This window comes from Periplaneta americana, chromosome 2 (assembly GCF_040183065.1).
Source record: "Periplaneta americana isolate PAMFEO1 chromosome 2, P.americana_PAMFEO1_priV1, whole genome shotgun sequence".
Classification (NCBI taxonomy): domain Eukaryota; kingdom Metazoa; phylum Arthropoda; class Insecta; order Blattodea; family Blattidae; genus Periplaneta; species Periplaneta americana.
In genome coordinates, this window is record NC_091118.1 from 44,841,469 (window position 1) to 44,865,415 (window position 23,947).

Genomic DNA, 23,947 nt, shown 5'->3' on the forward strand with positions numbered 1-23,947 from the left:
CAGTTGTAGTCAGAAAATTATACACTGCAGAATCAGCTTTTAATAACAAATTGAATTGAGCTCTAAATATGTCGGCAATCCTGCAGGTCTTGGCCTTCTTGTAATAGCTTATTGTTTATTGTAGTGTGTGTTTTGTTCTGAAATTCAATCAAGTCGGCCGTGATTCAACAAAATTAATTCTCAAAACTGACAACAGATGGATTTTGGAAAATAGGAAAAATATGTAGGAAAATTGACATTTCATTGAAAACTACTACTTTTCCGAAAAACTTTGGGTTCCAAGCTTCAAAATGAGGGGCCATTTATTAAAATCCGTTCAGCCGTTTTCCCGTAATTTCCATTACCAGTTCAAATTATATATATATATATATATATATATATATATATATAGGATATAGACTATCACTCACAAGATTGATGTAGAGATTTTTATTCCTGGAGATGATAATTAACATTAATGAGAACGATCATCTTACTTACGGCTTCTAAGGAACCCGGAGCTTCATTGCCGCCCTCACATAAGCCCGCCATAGGTCCCTATACAGAGCAAGATTAATCCAGTCCCTACCATCATATCCCACCTCCCTCAAATCCATTTTAATATTATCCTCCCATCTACGTCTCGGCCTCCCCAAAGGTCTTATTCCCTCCGGCCTTCCAACTAACACTCTACATACATTTCTGGATACGCCCATACGTGCTACATGTCCTGCCCATCTCTAACGTCTAGATTTAATGTTCCTAATTATGTCAGGTGAAGAATACAATGCGTGCAGCTCTGCGTTGTGTAACTTTCTCCATTCTGTTGTAAATTCATCCCTCTTAGCCCCAAATATTTTCCTAAGAATCTTATTCTCAAACACCCTTAATCTCTGTTCCTTTCTCAAAGTGAGAGTCCAAGTTTCACAACCATACAAACAACTGGTAATATAACTGTTTTATAAATTCTAACTTTCAGATTTTTTGACAGCAGACTAGATGATAAAAGCTTTTCAATCGAATAATAACACGCATTTCCCATGTTTATTCTGTGTTTATTTTCCTCCCGAGTGTCATTTATATTTGAGCCGTTCAGAGCAGAAATGGTGCAAGTCAGAATTGGGTAATGAGGTTTAAAGTAAAAATTCTGTAAAATACAGCGGAGAGTAGCAATTAATATGTCCTTCTTGCTATCCACTGACTACTAATAGTGCTGCATTTTACAAAATGTTTATTTTAACCCTCATTACCCATTTTTGACTTACACCACTTCTGCTTTGAACGGCTCATTTGTTACTGTTGCTCCAAGACATTTGAATTTTTCAACCTCTTCGAAGGATAAATCTCATGATTAATAAATAATGGGACAACTGATGACGATAATAATTGTTAATACTCGTAGAGATTACGAATTTCACAATGACAAGGAATTATTATGACTGTCGAGGATGTTGGTTATAATTGATGGGATGATTATGTTTATGACTGATAAGGATGAAGCTGCTTATATTTGAAGGGTTCAGAACCATAGTGGGCCAAGCGCCATTTACTAAAACCGTATAAAACCAGGGTTAAAACTGAGTTATTACGGTAATTCAATGGAAAGATATAGCAAGTAATATAAAGCGTACACATTCAAACTAAATGCTATGTCAATCTTCATTAAACTATGGTATTCACTTAACTTTAACCCTTGCTTTCTTCGTTTTTAATAAATGGCGCTTGGCCCAACATGGCTCTGATTCCTTCATTTCATGACTGATTAATTATTAGGGTTGATGACACTGTTAATTAAAGTGATGATTGTGGTTGATGAGAACGATTATTATTAAACTAGTATTATTATTATTATTATTATTATTATTATTATTATTATTATTACTACTATAGTTGTTTAAGTAAATCCCGAAAATATAAGTAGAATATACTGTTAGGCCCTACTGTTCGTTAACAGAAAACCACAATTCAAGTCACACAGAGTTTGTGTGCACTCCTGTTGGTTGCTTGACGGCTGTCAGCCCACTTTGAGGTCTGTGGATATAGAGGGAAAATTGGATCGGTGTCTCGTAGAGTTCCTGGGTAGCTCAGCTGATAGAGTGTTAGTACGTTTGATATCCGGCCCCGGAACAATTTTTCCCTCGAAATTATTCATTACAGTATTATTATTACTATAGGCCTACTCAGCGGATTTCGAACTGGAGGATCAAGGTCCCATACAAACGTACAAATCACGCACGAGTCACTTAACCGAAAAAACTGAGAACTGAAGCACTGGTAATCCCGGCTGTCCCAGCTGACTTTAGTTGAGAATGGCCCAGGATTGGGGTAAGCACGCGTGGCAAATTCAGTCCCTTGCTTGACCTTGAACTGCGCTGACAATAGCAATTTTTACAGCGGTAGAGTTACACTGAATTTAATATCTCGGAAAATAAGGTAGGCACAACTCTTGCAAAATCTTCTCCGAAACCTTTATGATAAGAAGTAGTTAACTGGTCTAAGACTATAATTTTTATACAAACTAACAAGGAGTATTTTCGTACGCAAAACAAAAAATCTGATATTACTATGAAGATATCAGCTTTAAACATAGTTTATGCATAACACTTACAGAGTTTCATGGCACTAATTGCACGTCCGGAACGTTTAAACACGTTGTAATGTAGCTATGACAAAATCATGTCTCCATTCCATTCTACTGCTAGCAAGCTTATGTTTACTTTGAAGGGGTATAGAAACTCGGTTCAGAATAAACAAACTCTTTTATGAGAAGGAGAAGAGAGGGGCGGTAAAAAGGCCATGTTTACTCTGTGTAATACCCCTCCTCCACACCCCTAGGGACAGGAGGGGGAGGTGGGGACCACCACTCAAAGAGTAGAGATTAAATACAGGTCCATGTTGTAATTCAGTCGAGGATTCCTTTTTTTCCACAGAGAAATTTACACTCTCTAGGGTTGGAAAAAGTCCAGCTTAGTGGGTAGAGAATCCCTTCAAAGGGTTACAAATTATGGGTTCTTTGCTATAAAAAATTTCTACTCTTGGGTTGAAATTTTTATTACAAGCTGCAGTATTTTAAGGTCTGTTCTATCTGGGAGCCCAAGGGATTCGCTCCTATACATTATGATACGTCTAGGCTCTTTTTAAGTTGAGAGTACCTCTCTCCCAACCCCCATCGCCAACATCTCTGGAGTACTGGAAACTATTCCCAATTCCATCTACTTGGTTCTTTATATGCACATCGACACACTGAAATGTCTTAGACGAAATCTCTTTTTTCATCCACACTACTGCCTACCGTCTTCAAGCGACGGACGTGAATTTCAAACAGGTTAAGTCACCGTTTGATTCTTTTTCCGTTACTAATTCTATTTAAAGATACAGAGACACTCTCAACTGGGCAGGAATACATACAGCGATGTCAAGATCTGTCATGTCAGATGGAGTAACAGAACAAAAGATGCAAGAGGCAAAAGAAAAATAATAAAAATACAAAAGATCACATGTCAAATGTCAGATATGTATAAGTTATACAGGGACATCATTTTATTTTTACTAACATTTTTAATATTAACCTGGCTATACCTTTTGCTACCCCTTCCCACGACTGGAGTTGGATGATACTGCGTAAAATAAAAACAAATCACTTTACTAGGTACAGGAGGGAAGAAAAGTAGTTAATCCATTTACGTAAACTAGAAAATATCGTAATTTCGAGTTTGATAATTTTCATTAAGTTTTTGTGTAATCAAAATACAGTACAGTATTAACAATAAGTGTTTTTACTCACGAACTGAGTTATCCATGCGAACGTATTCAATCTGCAGTGTATATTATACTGTCTACAGTACATTAGTGTACAATATAGAGAATGAAGTTAAATTGTAAAATAATCATAATATGGATATTTAAACACATTTTTGAAAATGGTGACCGTTCATTTCGATACAGGGTTCAGTCCTTTTGTGCATATTATCGCACTAGAGACTATTGTTTTAAATATCTTGGAGCAACAGTAACAAATATAAATGACACTCGGGAGGAAATTAAACGTAGAATAAATATGGGAAATGCGTGTTATTATTCGGTTGAGAAGCTCTTATCATCCAGTCTGCTGTCCAAAAATCTGAAAGTTAGAATTTATAAAACAGTTATATTACCGGTTCTTCTGTATGGTTGTGAAACTTGGACTCTCACTCTGAGAGAGGAACATAGGTTCAGGGTGTTTGAGAATAAGGTGCTAAGGAAAATATTTGGGGCTAAGCGGGATGAAGTTACAGGAGAATGGAGAAAGTTACACAACACAGAACTGCACGCATTGTATTCTTCACCTGACATAATTAGGAACATTAAATCCAGACGTTTGAGATGGGCAGGGCATGTAGCACGTATGGGCGAATCCAGAAATGCATATAGAGTGTTAGTTGGGAGACCGGAGGGAAAAAGACCTTTAGGGAGGCCGAGACGTAGATGGGAGGATAATATTAAAATGGATTTGAGGGAGGTGGGGTATGATGATAGAGACTGGATTAATCTTGCACAGGATAGGGACCGCTGGCGGGCTTATGTGAGGGCGGCAATGAACCTTCGGGTTCCTTAAAAGCCATTTGTAAGTAAGTAAGTAAGTAAGAGACTATTGTACCTAATTCCAATTACCAATTTCGTCCTTCGTACTAATAACTCATGTTGAAATAATTCTGTACCTACTCTGTAAAAACGTACCTTACGTACTGTAAATTCAATCTTCACTTCTGTCCGATCCGAAAAAATAAAATTACTCAGACATGCTATCTACTGTCCGTCCAAGTAGTTATGTCGTAGGATCGTAGAAAGGGGGGAAAATCACTTGACAATTAATTATTTAACGAGGCCCTTTTATTTAAGTTATTTTAAACAGTTGCATAATATTATGTAGACGTCCAATTCCTAACAGAAATTAATGTTTTCAGAAAAGACTAAGACAACCCAGCCACTAGCCTTTTCAGCGGCGTGAGCAGAAGCAGGTGGGGAAAATCGAGATGCGACGTAGGCAAACGGACGACACCACCTGGGCGAAAATATGATTCAATATTGAAAGCTGTTTCGTCACTAGAAAACGCGAACATATTTCTGGAACGTACTATACTCAGTACTGCTTGACTGCATGTACGCGGCCTTGGTTGTGTTGGAAGTTTACTAGTAGAAGGGGTGGGAGTGAAGTACATTCAAAAACTCAGGTACAATAAAAATTGAAGTAAAAATAAAATGATGTCCCTGTACAAAATAAAAGTGTCATGCAAGTGCAATACATGTCTGGTGCATTTAATAATATACAGGCATGATCAAATGAAATCCGTCCGAGCCCATGTATGAATGTATTTGAAGAGTCCACTGCAAGAATGATGGATGTCATTTGGAATACATTTTTCAGGAGAAGCAATTGAAAGTTTGAAATGCTTAGCGCTCAAAGCTTAACTGTGATTTTCCGATCATTACTGGACAATGACTATCAGTGTTGATGCCATACAACTCTGTATGTACATTCTATATGTTTTAAGCTATGCATTGAGAGTCTTGGTTCATTTTCGACAAGAAAGTGACATCCATCATTCTTGCAGTGGACTCTTCATTTATTATAGTACATAAACTAGGTCAGATTTATAAATTTACATAATATTAAGGTCCATTGTATGTACTTTTCTGCAGAGTCTTTTCTTTACAAAGCCACCTGGCCATAACAAAATTTAAATATAACCGTAATTTTATCGATTTCATAAATTCCGTGCCTTTCATATGGTAATGCTCTGTCCTTTGATTGTATCTTCGGATGAGGCATTATTTTCACATCCCTTTTAATTAAGAAAAAATTACCGGCACAGTTTTTTCACCGCAAGCCAACCTTCCTACAGAGAAACAACAAAGAACTGTGACGATAATCGATTGTACATTGCGTATCGTGAAATGAAACAACTGAAAATTGTAGGCTTACCAATATAATTGATAGTTTTAATTCAATGGTCGGTAGAGTGCTAATGAACATCGATAAATATATTCTCCCCAAGCCGAGGAATTTAGAAATAAATTACAAAACGAAAATTCCTAAAATAAATAAATAAATAAATAGATAAATTTCGCGAACCTTTTATAATCCAATTTTTTCATCCCATAGTGATAGATTCAGGGCTGCCATTCTATCATAAGTGATAACATTGCTAATGAATTTTCTACTCACAGTATTCTGTGTAACTACTTTTGTCTAATTTATGATTGAATGGAAGACTAGGGTTATATAGTCTTAACTCTGTTTAAGTGGAAATGAAAAATTATATAGTCTCAACTCTGCTTGAGTGGAAATGAAGGGTTAAATAATCTTAACTCTGCTTGAGTGAAAAGAAGGGTTATATATCTTAACTCTGCTTGAGTGAAAGAGAAGGGTTATATATCTCAACTCCGATTGAGTGGAAGAGAAGGGTTATATAGTTTCAACTCTGCTTGAGTGGAAAAGAAGGGTTATATAGTCTTATCTCAGCTTGAGTGGAAAAAGGGTTATACGTCTTAACTCTTCTTCACTGGAAGAGATGGGTTATATATGTATAGTTTTAACTCAGCTTGAGTGGAGCAGAAGGGTTATATAGTCTTAACTCTGCTTGAGTGGAAGAGAAGGGTTATATAGTCTCAACTCTACTTGAGTGGAAGAGAAGGGTTATATAGTCTCAACTCTGCTTGAGTGGAAGAGAAGGGCTATATAGTCTTAACTCCGATTGAGTGGAAGAGAAGGGTTATATAGTCTTAACTCTGCTTGAGTGGAAGAGAAGGGTCATATAGTCTTAACTCCGATTGAGTGGAAGAGAAGGGTTATATAGTTTCAACTCTGCTTGAGTGGGAGAGAAGGGTTATATAGTCTTAACTCCGATTGAGTGGAAGAGAAGGGTTATATAGTCTCAACTCTGCTTGAGTGGAAGAGAAGGGTTATAAAGATATAGTCTTAATTCTGCTTGAGTGGAAGAGAAGGATTATATAGTCTCAACTCTGCTTGAGTGGAAGAGAAGGGTCATTAAGTCTTAACTCCGATTGAGTGGAAGAGAAGGGTTATATAGTCTCAACTCTGCTTGAGTGGAAGAGAAGGGTTATATAGTCTTAACTCTGTTTGAGCGGAAGAGAAGGGTTATACAGTCTTATCTCTGCTTTAGTGGAGCAGAAGGGTTATATAGTCTTAACTCTGCTTGAGTGGAAGAGAAGGGTTATATAGTCTCAACTCTGATTGAGTGGAAGAGAAGGGTTATATAGTCTTAACTCTGCTTGAGTGGAAGAGAAGGGTTATATAGTCTCAACTCTGATTGAGTGGAAGAGAAGGGTTATATATAGTCTTAACTCTGATTGAGTGGAAGAGAAGGGTTATATAGTCTCAACTCTGATTGAGTGGAAGAGAAGGGTTATATAGTCTCAACTCTGCTTGAGTGGAAGAGAAGGGTTATATAGTCTTAACTCCGATTGAGTGGAAGAGAAGGGTTATATATTATCAACTCTGCTTGAGTGGAAGAGAAGGGTTATATAGTCTTAACTCCGATTGAGTGGAAGAGAAGGGTTATATAGTCTTATCTCTGCTTGAGTGGAAGAGAAGGGTTATATAGTCTCAACTCTGCTTGAGTGGAAGAGAAGGGTTATATAGTCTCAACTCTGATTGAGTGGAAGAGAAGGGTTATATAGTCTCAACTCTGCTTGAGTGGAAGAGAAGGGTTATATAGTCTTAACTCCGATTGAGTGGAAGAGAAGGGTTATAAATTCTCAACTCTGCTTGAGTGGAAGAGAAGGGTTATATAGTCTTAACTCCGATTGAGTGGAAGAGAAGGGTTATATATAGTCTTATCTCTGCTTGAGTGGAAGAGAAGGGTTATATAGTCTCAACTCTGCTTGAGTGGAAGAGAAGGGTTATATAGTCTTAACTCTGCTTGAGCGCGAAGAGAAGGGTTATACATTCTTATCTCTGCTTGAGTGGAAAAAAGGGTTATATGAGTTGCAGGTTAGATTGTTAGGGGAAGGAGAGACGGAAACGGGAGTGCCCTCAGAAAAGCTCTATGCAACGTTAGCTTTAGTGACCATAAATTCCATCACGATCACGCAGGGAATCGAATATGGGCCGCAACCACAGACATGGCTGAAAAGTTCCTAACCAAAGGCGTTTGTGGTGCGAATTAATGGAGTTCGGGAGATGATTGCATGCTGTAGTACTTACTCGTTTATTCTCTACTATGGCAGGAATGACAGACTAAATAACAAAGAAATTGTGCAAGAATGAAGACAGAACAGAATCATCCCCAGAAAACTTGTTCGAACATCATATTCATCCACCACACATTGAAGTTGCGGATTCGTCGGGGGTTGCAAGAGTGTATAATATTCCAGCCTTTAGCCGTCCCGCTAATGGACATAAAGCATACATATGCATGCATGCGATCCATTTAAGGATTACCCACTCATTGGCTAATTCATGATTTTCCATGCCCTTGTCTGCCATTAATAATTTCCCTATTTAGTCATTTTCTTCATTCAAACACCTTGATCTTGCCTCGTATTTTATTTACCAATAGGCCTATAATAAATTATAAATCTGTATATTCGTTCCTATTCATTCACTTACACATGAATACCTTCATTCATTCTTCAGAATATTTATTCACTTATACATGAATTCCTTTATTCATTCGTCAGCAATTTTCATTCACTTACACATGAATTCCTTCAATCATTCGTCAGCAATTTTCATTCACTTACACATGAATTCCTTTATTCATTCGTCAGCAATTTTCATTCACTTACACATGAATTCCTTCAATCATTCGTTAGCATATTCATTCACTGACACATGAATATCTTCATTCATCCGTAAGCATATTTATTCACTTATACATGAATTCCTTCAATCATTCGTTAGCACATTCATTTACTTACACATGAATATCTTCATTCATTAGTCAGCATATTCATTCACTTACACATGAATCCCTTCAGTCATTCGTCAGCATATTTATTCACTTACACATGAATTCCTTTATTCATTCGTCAGCATATTCATTCACTTACACATGAATTCCTTCATTCATTCGTCAGCATATTCATTCACTTACACTTGAATATCTTCATTCGTCAGCATATTTATTCACTTACACATGAATTCCTTCAATCATTCGTCAAGATATTCATTCACTTACACACGAATTCCTTCATTCATTCGTCAGCATATTCATTCACTTACACATGAATTCCTTCATTCATTCGTCAGCATATTCATTCACTTACACATGAATTCCTTCATTCATTCGTCAGCATATTTATTCACTTACACATGAATTCCTTCAATCATTCGTCAGGATATTCATTCACTTACAGAAGAATTACTTCAATCATTCGTTAGCATATTCATTAACTTACATGTGAATTCTTTCAATCATTCGTCAACATATTCATTCACTTACACATGAATTCCTTCCTTCATTCGTTAGCATATTCATTCACTTACAACATGAATTCCTTTATTCATTCGTCAGCATATTTATTCACTTATACATGAATTCCTTCACTCATTCGTCAGCATATTTATTCACTTATACATCAATTCCTTCAATCATTCGTCAGCATATTCATTCACTTACACATGAATCCCTTCAGTCATTCGTCAGCATATTTATTCACTTACACTTGAATTCCTTTATTCATTCGTCAGCATATTCATTCACTTACACATGAATTCCTTCACTCATTCGTCAGCATATTTATTCACTTATACATGAATTCCTTCAATCATTTGTTAGTATATTCATTCACTTACACATGAATTCCTTCATTCATCCGTCAGCACATTCATTCACTTACACTTGAATATCTTCATTCATTCGTCAGCATATTTATTCACTTACACATGAATTCCTTTATTCATTCGTCAGCATATTCATTCACCTACACATGAATATCTTCATTCATTCGTCAGCATATTTATTCACTTTCACATGAATTCCTTCATTCATTCGTCAGCATATTCATTCACTTACACAAGAATTCCTTCATTCATCCGTCAGCACATTCATTCACTTACACTTGAATATCTTCATTCATTCGTCAGCATATTTATTCACTTACACATGAATTCCTTTATTCATTCGTCAGCATATTCATTCACTTACACATGAATATCTTCATTCATTCGTCAGCATATTCATTCACTTACACACGAATATCTTCATTCATTCATCAGCATTTATTCACTTACACATGAATTCCTTCATTCATTCGTCAAGATATTCATTCACTTACACATGAATTCCTTCATTCATTCGTCAGCATATTCTTTCTCTTACACATGATTTCCTTCAATCATTCGTCAGCATATTCATTCACTTACAGAAGAATTACTTCAATCATTCGTTAGCATATTCATTAACTTACATGTGAATTCCTTCAATTATTCGTTAGCATATTCATTCACTTTCAACATGAATTCCTTGAATCATTCGGTAGGATATTCATTCACTTACACATAAATTCCTTCAATCATTCGTCAGTATATTAATTCACTTACACATGAATTCCTTTATTCATTCACCAGAATATTCATTCACTTACGTTTTTACTTAGATACTTATTCACATACACATAAATTATCACAAATCAACTCATTAATTCATTCGCCTGCCCGCTCATTCATTCATTCACTCATCTATTCACACTGTAACTGATTCATTCGTTCGTATACGAGAAATCTGATGTGTAAAGTATAAGAACCGTAGCCAACTGGCGTGTGACAGCCGGGCTGCTATCGGATATTGAAATGTTTCGCAAGAAAATCCTGTTACTCTTTTTTTAAAACCCCATCCTTTGTTCTTCCTATTCTCCTCTGCAGGGCGGAAATTATAACCAGAAATAATACCCTACACAGAAAATTGAACGCTCTTCTCTACCCACATGACGCAACAAGTGGCTCTGAAAGTGCGTCACAACGTGTCCACGAGCTGTAGCTTCCCGCTACCCTGCAAGTTCCGTTCTCAACAAGCCCGTCCATACACAAACAAATAACGATCAACAAGCAAACTTCACAAGTTATTCATGTTCTCATATACTTCGAAAGATTCCCAAATAAGATTTGTAGTATGGAAGGAAATTTAAATAATAATAATAATAATAATAACAATAATAATAATAATAATAACAACAATAATAATAATAATAATAATAATAATAATAATAATAATAATAATAATAATAATGTTTTCAATCAAAATATGGAACACTGCAAAGGACATAAAAAAAGAAAGCAAAGCAGATAACATTTTACGAAGTTTATGACAGCATCGGTTTTATTTTGTGGATCGGAAATCTGGACAATGAAACAGAAAGATATGAATTAGGAGGATCTAAGTAACTGAAATTACATTTAAGAGATCATTGAGAATATGTTTTAAGCTAGACTATTACATTTTTACTATGTCGTACTATTTTTGAACAATAAAACTGTACGAAACGACGTCTTTCAACCAATAATGGCTGCTTATCGCACAATTTTATCGTTTCCCTAGCATTTGTTTAATTTTATCGCTTCTCTAGTATTTGTTTCTTTGTTTGCCAACATTGTACTTTCAATTTGTATCTTTTGAAATGATTCACGTTTATTTCCTCATCCTTAATTAAAACTTTTCTATCATTTATTTTATTTCCATTATTTAGGTCATGTTATAGCTTCTGCTGTATGATATTATGGACAGTCACTATCAGAGATTGTTTAATATAATATACTGATAATTGAAGTTGACTAATAACCGTCCATAGAGTTCAATGAAGACAGTATAGTTGAGATGTCATAAGAAATGAACAGTTTAAACGATATTTGCTCAAATATATAACAAGTCAATAGAAAAATTGAGGTAAATAGACTAAATAGATACATTATTTATGAGACAAAAAATCGGTGATAATTATGATTCTATTGTTGATGATTGTGCTAGTTTAAGCGTCGAAATTCGAAGTAGACGAGAAATGAGGCCGTTAGAACAATAGTGATCTAAGTAAAAGCAATTTACGGAAAATGAGTACACTTCTCATCAACAATAGAGACGGAGACCGTAACAGGCCACTAGGCCTAATACCTGCAAGGACGATGATGATGATGATGATGATAAGTACACTGACGTATACCGAAATGTTGTATCTATTGAGGGAGAGAGTGATATGTGTGAGTTCCATCACCTACTGATATCTGTTGGGCAAAAAGTTAGCTACATAACTAAGGTATGCAGTCTCTCAAACTTCCAAGTCAACAAATATTTATCTGAGAGCATCTCTCGTGCTATTTAGACTACTCTGGTTCTAATGACTTCAAATGAACGACAGATTTTGCCTGAAACCTCTTATGAAAGACCGAGTTCTTTCACTTGTCGTAAATCTACGACTCTGGACGCACAACTTCACTTCCGTCTCGGAGAAAGCCATGCTAAAGATTTTATAACCCTTTAAAATACATTGTTCTCTACCGGGTTTGAACCAGCGAACTTTCGATCCACTGACCGGCATGCATGCTAGCCGTGACGATAGTGATAGTGATGATGATGACGACGATGATGATGATGATGATGATGATGATGATGACGACGACGACGACGTGTTAAGACGAGCTGTGAAGATGGGCGTGTATTCCAGTAGACCGTGAGGCTCGATGTGTTGAGAGGACAATGTTGGTAATTTGCATAGTCGACAAAGAGGTGACCCGCCTATGGGCGGGGGACGGCCACGCAATCGAGGCCAGACGAGTTGAAGGAGACCCCCACAAAGACAAAAGCAAACTGTAATGAATATATGCAAAAGAAAAAAAAAAACATCTAATCCATCCATCCGTCAGTCTATCCACACACACAGACTACAATAATATACGTACTTACACACACACAAGACTTGAAAAAATATATTCAAAGCATATTTGTCAACAGCAATGAACTCATGCCCTTAACTCTCAGAATTCTGATATTAAACTCATCACCTATGATGATTATGGCTATAGTTATAATGGTGCGGATGTTTATGGATTTAGTTATAATGTCGGTGATGATTATGGCTGTAGTTATAGTAGTGGGGGATGATTATGGCTGTAGTTATGAGTGAGGATAATTATAATTTTAGTTATAATGTCGATGATGATTATTGCTGTAGTTATAGTAGTGGGGATGATTATGGCTGTAGTTATAATGGTGGGGATGATCATCGCCGTAGTTATAAGGGTGGGGATGGTTTTCGCCGTAGTTATAATGGTGGGATGATTATGGTTTTAGTTATAATGTCGAAGATGAATATGGCTGTAGATATAGTAGTGGAAATAATTACGGCTGTAGTTATAGTGAGAATGATTATGGCTGTAGTTATAATGGTGTGGATGATTATGGCTTTAGTTATAACATGGTGATGATTATGGCCGTAGTTGATGGCGAGGATGATTATCGACGTAGTTATAATGGTGAGGATGATTATGGTTTTAGTTAGAATGTCGGTGATGATTACGGCTTTAGTTATAGTAGTGGGGACGATTATGGCTGTTGTTATAATGGTGGGGATGATTGTCTTACAGTACGCTGTGTTGATCCTCCGATTGCCAGGAGCTTGTTCTCGAAGTCGGTAAGTCGCACAGTACGCTGTGTTGATCCTCCGATGCCAGGAGCTTGTTCTCGAAGTCGGTAAGTCGCACAGTACGCTGTGTTGATCCTCCGATGCCAGGAGCTTGTTCTCGAAGTCGGTAAGTCGCACAGTACGCTGTGTTGATCCTTCGAACTAGAGAACTAACCTTCTACCTATCACCGCAGTTATAATGGTGGGGATGATTGTGGTTTAATTATAATGTCGGTGATGATTATGACTGTAGTTATAGTAGTGGGATGATTATGGCTGTAGTTATGATGGTGAGGATGATTATCGCCTAGTTATAATGGTGAGGATGATTGTGGTTTAATTATAATGTCGGTGATGATTATGACTGTAGTTATAGTAGTGGGCTGTAGTTATGATGGTGAGGATAATTATCGCCGTAGTTATAATGGTGGGGATGATTGTGGTTTAATTATAATGTCGGTGATGATTATGACTGTAGTTATAGTAGTGGGATGATTACGGCTGTAGTTATGATGGTGAGGATGATTATCGCCTAGTTATAATGATGGGGATGATTGTGGTTTAATTATAATATCGGTGATGATTATGACTGTAGTTATAGTAGTGGGAATGATTATGGCTGTAGTTATAGTAGTGGGAATGATTATGACTGTAGTTATAGTAGTGGGGATGATTATGGCTTTAGGTATGATGATGAGGAAGATTATCGCTGTAGTTATAATGGTGGAGATGATTATGGTTTTAGTTATAATGTCGGTGATGATTATGACTGTAGTTATAGTAGTGGGGATTATTATGACTGTAGTTATAATGGTGGGGATGGTTATCGCCGTATTTATAAAGGTGGGGATGATTATGGTTTTAGTTATTATGTCGGTGATGATTATGGCTGTAGTTATGATGATCAGTTTTGAGGTTCATAAGTAGTATGACCATAATAATAAAAGTAACGGTTGTTATAGCTTATGTGTGATAATTATTGTGGTTGTAGTTGTGATAGTAATGCCTATGTGTATCACATTATGATGATAACGGTTATCAGATTGATGGTGTTATATTAAAGTTATAGGAGATGATTTAAAGATAAGATAATGGATAAAACTGTTATGTTCATAAAGGTTTGATGTTTATAATAATTACGATTGTTGACTAATTATATGGGAGATATACAAAATCAATACTGAGTATTAAACATTCGTCATGTGAAAGTTGTGACAAAGATTTTGCACGTAACAGAAATCAGTAAGTAATTAAGACTCATTGTGGAGTTTCACACACAGGAAACTACAACACACTCGCAAAACTCCATCCACGCACGGGAGTTGTGGAATATTTCATCACCCATCCCGGTTTTAAAGCCCATAAAGACATTAAAAGAGAGACCTTCACCGGCTTTCATAAGGGATGGTTGATTTTCGAACCCCTTTTTGATGCAACTCGTCTAAAATCCTTTTGAGAGCTTGATTAAAATTTAATAGTACCTCACATTATAGCTTCAAAATTCGATACCTCGGCCATTAATATAGATCACATGCACACAGAATGGCTTTCGAAGCTAAATCATGCTTGAAACACAAATAAGAAGACCATGGATTTACAACACAAAGTGTACACGAAATGGAATAAACATCAAAAGATAAGATTGAAGAAAGCTGTAAGCTTGTTTACCTGCAGGAAGTCGCTCCTCTCCATCTTTGGCAGCTTTTGTTAAAAAACAAGAAAAGATATGCATAGAAAAAGGTTATGAAGCATAGAAACATACACACACATGGGGGAAGACTAGGCAATGTCAGCATATGAGGCAAGTTGTTCATTAGAAATACTTAGTCACTTTAGGTCATGTACCATTTCATCAATTGTTTATTGAATATAATACGAATACTTTAAATTGAAATCAGTAGAGCTAACTATTATTTCAATATTATCCATTTCATATTAACACATTTGTCTTTGAGACGGTGATTCGCAATTGTTTTTTTCGAATCAAAGAGGAAAACCATAACCTAATTATTAATAAACTCAGAAGTAATCAATGAGCATCAATTTCCTTAGAATCAAGTACATCCACTGAATTTACTTGTATAGAATGTCGTATCCACAATATTCTCTCATTTAATTCTATTTACATCTTTTAAAAATTTCATTCTTTGTGGCATAAGTGTTTCCATTATTTATTTATTGTAGCTGTCATTTGTAGTCAAGAGTAATAAACACCAGATGGCTCTAGTGTATTTTTCAATAAAAAATACTTTATTTACGAATACGAAACAAATATATGATGTAAGTAAATAGCATGAGATACTATCTTTATTTTATTATTTGTTTCATTATTTTATTCGCGAAACATGATTAAACATTATACATTTTTATTTTAAATCAATTCATTTATAGTCGCTTTGGCATTTATCGCGACTAGCTAACATGAAATTACATTTTATCATTTATTTTATTTTCTTAGTTTTACAGTTATGAAAGAGTGTTGAAATTATTAAACTGACGTCCAGTGAACAGTAACTCTGATGTATATTATGAAAACATTTCCATTCAGTAATATTTAATACATCACTGCTGTCATAGCAACCCATTCTTCATAGACCATGATATCAAACTACCTACTATTATAAATTCGATATGTTGTTTCTTTATTAATTCTTTCATAATACTGTCGTAAAATGACGTATAAAACACGATTATAATGTTACACAGTTATTGCATTAGTCATAATTAGGAAACAAGCGAATTCATGCAATAAAGTATAACATAAACTAGTTTCATAATACGTATTCATATACATCTCACTTTTAACACAGTTCAAGCAATTTAGTAGTGTTCACATTAGAATTACCCCATTCTATGATATTTAGCCTAATATACATCTTGATTATACACTTAACAATTTTATCACAAATTATTTTGCAAATTTGCTATATAAAAAACTTTCCTACGTTAATTGAAATTATTATGATATTTTACCTTACTTAATTACTTGTTTCAGCTTGATATCCATATTCATATTTAATACCTATTCTGTTGCTAAAAAATACTTTAAAAAGTTAATTCAGACTGTTGCACCATTTGAATACGAACGTTCTCTTCATCTCGATAAATATCTTACCTCGAACCAATTTATGAAATGTGTTTTTCATTAACGTACATTTCTTTCAAATGTCACTTACTGCTTGTAAATAAGGGTGTGCCTCGCCACGCCGAAATTGCTCCGTCTTCCCCTAAGTATGCATTTGAAATGTAATACACTAAAAGCATTATACAAGTGCGGTTAGTAAGTACTGAAAAGAAACGTTAAAAACCAAGTTTGTTTTAGGGAAGGGAAATGTTCTCCATTCATACGACGTATACATGAATAGCTCTAATTAAAAGCTTGTGCCGATACAAAGAATTGCGTTTACACATTTCACTTGTATGAAAGGAATGTAAGACCCTTCAGCTGGGGTGGCAGGCAGGAAGGTTGTTTCCAAAGTTAATATTTATATTTGTGTGTGTGAACACGCTCTTTCACTCCTCCGTTGTAACATTTATATTAAAACAGCGTTCCACAGCTCTCCCCTTTATAATACTTTTAAATACAGGGCTGTTCTAAGTCATATGGTTGCGTAGAACGAAACTTCAATGCCTCTCAGAGCGTAACAAACTGCACCACTTCTGAACTTACGTATATTATAGCTATACAGGCCTACAACTATAGCTATGTAAGCTCCTTAATGCGCATGAAAACGATTTTATATATAAGTATTACCATTAATTTTACTACTTTTGCTATTCCTATTGTTTTAATGTATATATTTCATTCTGGTAGTGTGGAAGAGAAGGCCTCATGGCCTTAACTCTACCACAATGAATGAATGAATGAATGAATAAATAAATAAATAAGTAGTGTTCACAAACAATGCATAGTGGCATTCTGTGAAGCTGTATAGAGTCGTGAATAGTTTGAAGAATATTGTTAATTTATATTAATATTTTAGGTTCTGAACAAAGTGAGTTATCCTGTTATTATTGTATTATTCACACATTGTGAATATAATCCAGGATCCCAAAAAATAAACTCATCTATTATTAAATAATTATACAAACAGGAGTGTGTAACACGTTTATTTTTTCCCGGATTATTCTTCGCTAAATGTTGACGTCTCGTGCTGCTATGCATTCAGTTGCGTTACAGCCGAAATTCAACAATGGAATTAAGATACGAACTTCCTAGCTGTCATTACAATAGAAACGAAAAATTTTCTTGAAAACAATTATGGGTTTAATATTGTATGCCACATAAGGTATACACTATTAGATTCACAAACTAGTTGTTCACCTGATGATATTAATAAATACTGTATATTTCAGATTTGCTCCAGTAACGTCTTGTGACGTAGAACGAATATTTCCAGGGTATAAATATTGTTTTTTTTTTCTGAACCTAAAAGGAGTACAGTCAACTTCGGATATAATGAACCTCTACGAACCAGCGTATTTCGTTCACTATATCCGAGGTTCAGTAAAACCGAAGTGTTTGTTTTTATACTACTGACGTTGCTATACATACAATATTAATGTCCACTTGGGGCAGCCCACGTTCAACATCAGTAATAATGTTCGCTGTATCTTCCAACTTAAACACTTTATGCTTTGACATTCTGATGTTCACAGTTCGAAACTTGAATATAATCTGGCCATGTAGGTAGTAGGTACTGACCGGTTTCGAACCTCTTCCCACTAGAGGTGTACTTGGCCTTGGAATTTCCCCGGGTTTACTTTTACAAAGATAAGGGAGGAAGTATTGAGGACCATTAGACTGTAATCCTTCCTTTGGTCATCACTCTACTCCCTTTTTACAAAAGAAAACACTTTCTCTTCCTATTATTCTAATAACCTCTTTTAAAGAAGTCAGAACTACAATCCTTCCTTTCTCCCTTACTGCGTACACTATTCTCTTTAACATGTTTCAAACTGACCAGGAAGCTGAATAACTCCTTTGTCTTTTAATTAACTTAAGGAGTAGAAGGTTTGAGATTTTATTTTGAACATATTCTTGGAAGTTTATAAGACAAAGGGTTTCCTAAATTACCATTTTGGCCATTTTAAAATTACATTTTCTTGGGAAAGTCCTAGTTTTGGGTTCACTATAACCGAAGTGGTCCCGCGCCGTGGCGTCGTGGTCTAAGGCATCCTGCCTCGGACTCGCGTTACGGAATGCGAGATGGTTCGAGTCCTCATGGGAGAAGAAATTTTCTCATGAAACTTCGGCCGGTGTATGGGACCGGTGTCCACCCAGCATCGTGATTCACTTGGGGAGCTATGATAGGTAGCGAAATCTGGTTGCGCAAACCAACTATAACGGCTGGGGGGCTCATCGTGCTAACCACACGATCCCTCCATTCTGGTTGGATGGTCGTCCACCTCTGCTTCGGCATGTGGCCGTGAGGCCAGCAGCCGGCTGGTCGGTCTTGGCCCTTCGTGGGCTGTAGCGCCACGGATTATCATTATTATTATTATTATTATTATTATTATTATTATTATTATTACAACCGAAGTGTGGGTTCACCATAAACGGAAATATTAATGTACTTTTTAATGTATGCAGGTCGGGAGCAACGATTTAGGTTCACTATAGCCGAATGTTCACTATATCCAGAGTTGACTGTATTTCTTTTGATAAAATGAAAATATTCATTGTTATTTCTTATGAAGAGAATAGAATCATAATTGTACAGTTTGTATGCTATTTTTATATGTATGGGTAAATTAATTTAGATTGGGATTTGCGAACTTATATTACAAATTATATATTTTTATATTATTTCCTTTTTCTAAGGCTGTTGGACGACTGGAGCACATGTTTGGTTACCACCCGCTTGTACATGTTAGTCGTTCTGCTTCACTGACACCGAGAGACGCTCTATTACTTTTCACTCGGTAGAGATATAGTCCAAGCTCACACAACTTAACAGTTTTGGTACCAACTTCCTAGCTCTAGTTATAACTGGACAGTGGATGCGGGATGACTTATCGTTGAATGTAGGTGCACATTTACTATATGTTACATTTTTTTCATTCAGACCATTGGCTGAACAGGTTTCAAACGTAAAAAGACGACGTCAACATGCTACTGTGTCTCCGTACAGTCAGAAGGACAAGAAAAATAACGTACCGTAGTACATACCTTGCAAGTTCAGTCCTCGTCATCATTGATTCAATTACCAGCGTTGCAGTAAACGACGATATATCTCGTAAGTAGTCGAAGCTTAATCGTCTTCGCCTATCGCTTAAACAGTTTTTGTATCGAGAGAATTTCTGAAGAAAAACTCTAAAATAAGGATCACTCAATTTCTTTAGAGGAATATTTGCACTGAGCATCATGTTGCCCGTGTCGTTTAGACCCGCAAAACTAAATGATGATGATGATGATGGTTCCTCAGATTTCATTTCAACGCATTTCCTGTGCGATGCACTGTTACAATGTTTCTCTATAGCCTGAGTTGTCCTGGTTTTTATTTCAATTTTACATACATTAAAGACGATATTGTCTTCGTTAATACATAAAATGTCACTCTCATACTTCTTAATTGCATTTCCTATCTCTAAGTGAATTTAACGTTTTGATTTCGACATTATGAATGGATCAGCACTACACTATTCAACTCGTGCTAAATACTTGAGCAGGATAACACAACTGCACACATTGCGTTGCAATGTGGACCGGGGTTCCTTCGTTCTGTACGCTGCTGTACTCGCCAAGTACACAAAAGACGAACGACGCGCACACGTGCCATATACTCCGACACGAATCAACTTCACTTTTCCTTAAGTCATCCCGCATACACTTTCTGGTTATAACTAATCTATAACATACGAGTAGATCAGGGGCGGACGCAAGGGGGGGGATTAAGGGGATATATCCCCTCCCGAAATTTTTAGAAAAATAAGAAACCAAAAACAGAAATAATATTGATTTTAATTCGTGAATGTACATAGGAATTAGAGGGTTTTCCACGTAAATTCTCTTTGCTAGAATGTTAAATAAATGTATCTCTGCATTGAAAGAAATCCCTATAATTATCTGGGATTTTTCTTGACTCTGCTTCGCAACTCTGTTCCGCTGCCCACTGGAGTGTAGCACTGTTCTCCGACACTTACTACCAGATCCAACGCAAGAGGACTAATAATATAACTCGTTATGAGTGACTAAGTGGCCAGGATCCGACGGAATAAGCACCATCTTAAATCACAAAGTGCTTATTTTTCGCATATCATGATATGCACCTCTGCACATGTATGGACATTGTGCCATTGTCATACATCTCTATGACGCAGTGCATGAGGGTAGAGCTCTAGAGGGAACCCAAGAGGTGGAACTTAAACTGAGAAGATTCGATCAGACATCGGGATGGGAATCCGATGTGGCTTAGTGGATAAAGCGTCAGCACATAGAGCTGAAAACCCGGGTTCAAATCCCGGTGCCGGAGAGAATTTTTCTCTGTTCCACTCTTCCATCATCATATGATGACGCAGGATTTCTGCACTGAAATATCATATGTACTTCGGTACATCGTAATATAAGCCATACAGAAACCAGCATTTTTGGCATCTATGAATGTAGCTAGCCATGTTTTTAGCCTGTCACATGGCTTAGCCAGTCTATTACAGTCAGAACAGATGGACTTTAAGACATGCATTGAACTATGTAAGAATCTGGAAAGAGAACTGGAAGATTTTCGTTTAAATTTTCAGCCAGTGAACCTAGAGACAAAAAATATTGTTGAACTTATTGGAATTACTCTGGAAATTCCAAGAACTGCAGGGAGACAAACACAGCATTCTAACTTCAAGACAGAGAGTCCTGAAGAGTATTTTAGGCTTTCAATTCTCCTTCCCTTCTTAGACTTTTCTGCACATTGCCTGTAACTACAGCAACACCAGAACGGTTGTTCTCAACAATGCGGTATTTGAAGACTTACTTGAGGAGCACGATGGGAGCAGACAGATTAAATGGACTGGCCTTGATGATGATACATAAAAATGTAGAAATAAAATCTTGTGAAGTACTGAATGAAACGTCTAAGAAGCCTCGTCACCTTCTTCTGTAAATATCACTCTATCACTGTTTTTGTATTCAGTCATTGTAAATATTAAAATAAAAAAATTGTGGTTTATTTAACAACCGCTCGCAATTGCCGAGGTTATATCAGTGTCACTGGTGTGCCAGAATTTTTTCCCGCAGGACTTCTTTTACATGCCAATAAATTTACCGATATGAGACCTGTCACATTTAAGCACACTTAAATGCCATCGAACTGTGCTGGGATAGAACCCGCAACTTCGAGCACAGAAGGCTATACCGACTACGCTACTCAGGCCAACTTGTAAATGTTTGTGACTCAGAAACAAATTGTGAGTATATAAACTTATTTCTCATTATTCCATTTTTACTATCTCCTCAAATCCCTCCCCGAAAAAAAATCCTGCGTCCGCCCCTGACATGGATAATATATTATATTCAAGGAGTAAATTAGATGCTAAATAAATATCCTTCTCCCTAATCGTGTGAACCAGTGCTGCCCGAAGTGGATTTAGATTAACTCACGCTGCAGAAGATTGGTTATATTTTGTGTCTAAGCCTGCACATTATGGAAACTACTGTACTGCACATCACCGTTTTGCCATCAAGTGAGAATTCAAAGTTAAATTCATATGCAGAATTACATAGAATCTCTACAGGTGAATTAAACACCTCTGACAGTTGCGTATCAAAATGAATAGGATTCTGTGTTTCAAGGCGAAATGTTAAGATGTGACGGGAGTTCAGAAGCGTGACTATTGTACAAGGAATGAACTAGCAGTGAGGGGGGGAGGAGGGTGAGGACAAAAGGAAACACAACCCCTATAAAAAGTTTCGCCTCAGCCAGATCCACAAGCTTACAGATCATATTGAAGAAAGGCTGCTGATGTGATATGCATTTTGATGTCTGCCGGCTATGCTAATATTTGATCTAGATATAAATGTAGCGACGTCTGCATAACTACAGGGGCAATCTACATTGACCGAGTGTTCTAGTCTACACAGTGTTCTGTCTTTCTGATGTTTGTTCTGTTTGTTTGATCGTTCGGCTACGAAAATTCTGTGCATGTTTTCAATCCATCCAGGCTGACGCAATGGGGAAATAACGAGATTATGTCGGGGAGAACAGGGCAAGAGGAAGATAAATGCTTTTAGCCAATCTCATGTGCAATTTATAAACTGCAGTACAGACAAATCAGACAGACAGCACTAGTTCTGAAACGTCGGGGTATTAGCCCCAATACAGGTCGGAAATTTAAAATATTCCTACAAAATAAAAGTACTCAAAATAAGTTTAGTGGTAAAAAAATGTATGCATATGTATATACACGTATATAAATGAGAATATGAAATATACGAGTAAAGGGATGAAATGTACAAGGTGGTCATAAAGTCTGCATACATAGGGTGATTCATAAATGCCTGTACAAACTTTGTGAGTCTGATGTAGAGGTAGAAATAAAACTAAAATGTTCTACACAACTTTTCTCGAAAATCCTTAGTTTCAGAGTTATGATTCAAAATGTCCTACCTTCCTAGGTATAAAAACATGGACTAGTAAAGCCTTTGGATGTGTCATATTTTCCTACATAGCGACTCCGTTAGATGTTTGTTATTCGTAGACCCCACTACAGTTGATTCCGTCCTGATAGGACTTTGTTTACTGTACGTAGGTATGAACTGATCTTGGAATTTGAGCGCCTTCATACGAGACCAAAAGTAGAAGTCCGGTGATCTGGCTGGCCAAGCAACTCATGTTGCACGATATATCTTACAGTACACAACTAAAGCCTACTTAACTAAAGACAAAAATGAATGTGTACTTACAAGATGTGGTACGATAGGAACTGCAACAGTGCCATACAACTAAACATACCTACGTACAGTAAACGAAGTCCTATCAGGTCGCAATCAACTGTAGTGGGGTGTACGAATAACAAACATCTACCGCAGTCGCTATGTAGGCGAACGTGACACAGCCGAAGGCTTTACTGGCCTATGTTTTTTATGCCTGGCAAGGTAGGACATTATGCATCATAACTCTGAAAATAAGGATTAGTGGGAAAAGTTGTATGGAACATTAAGTCTCAGTTCTACCTCTACATTGCACCCACAAAGTTTGTAGCCTACAAGTAGGCTACTTATGAATCACTCTGTACAGTAGGCTACATAAGCAAAGACAGCCATTTCTTTTTCAAATAATTTTTCACATTTTTTCCTTTTGTATTTTTCTCTCCGTTACCTATTCTTTTTTCTCTTTTCATCATTTTCTATTTCCCATCACTT

At 36.4% G+C, this 23,947-nt stretch overlaps 1 protein-coding gene across 2 annotated transcripts in view; it reads right to left on the bottom strand.

Moving 5' to 3' along the window:
- LOC138693074 (E3 ubiquitin-protein ligase TRIM9-like) overlaps positions 1-23,947 on the bottom strand; it is a 409,349-nt gene that overhangs the window by 102,122 nt on the left and 283,280 nt on the right. Inside the window, exon 5 of one of the 2 annotated variants that reach the window (XM_069816661.1) lies at positions 15,262-15,294. The exons of the other annotated variant lie outside the window; for it this stretch is intronic. Within the exon in view, the coding sequence (XP_069672762.1) occupies positions 15,262-15,294 (33 nt within the window). The remainder of the gene's footprint in view (positions 1-15,261; positions 15,295-23,947) is intronic. 2 annotated transcript variants of the gene reach the window in all.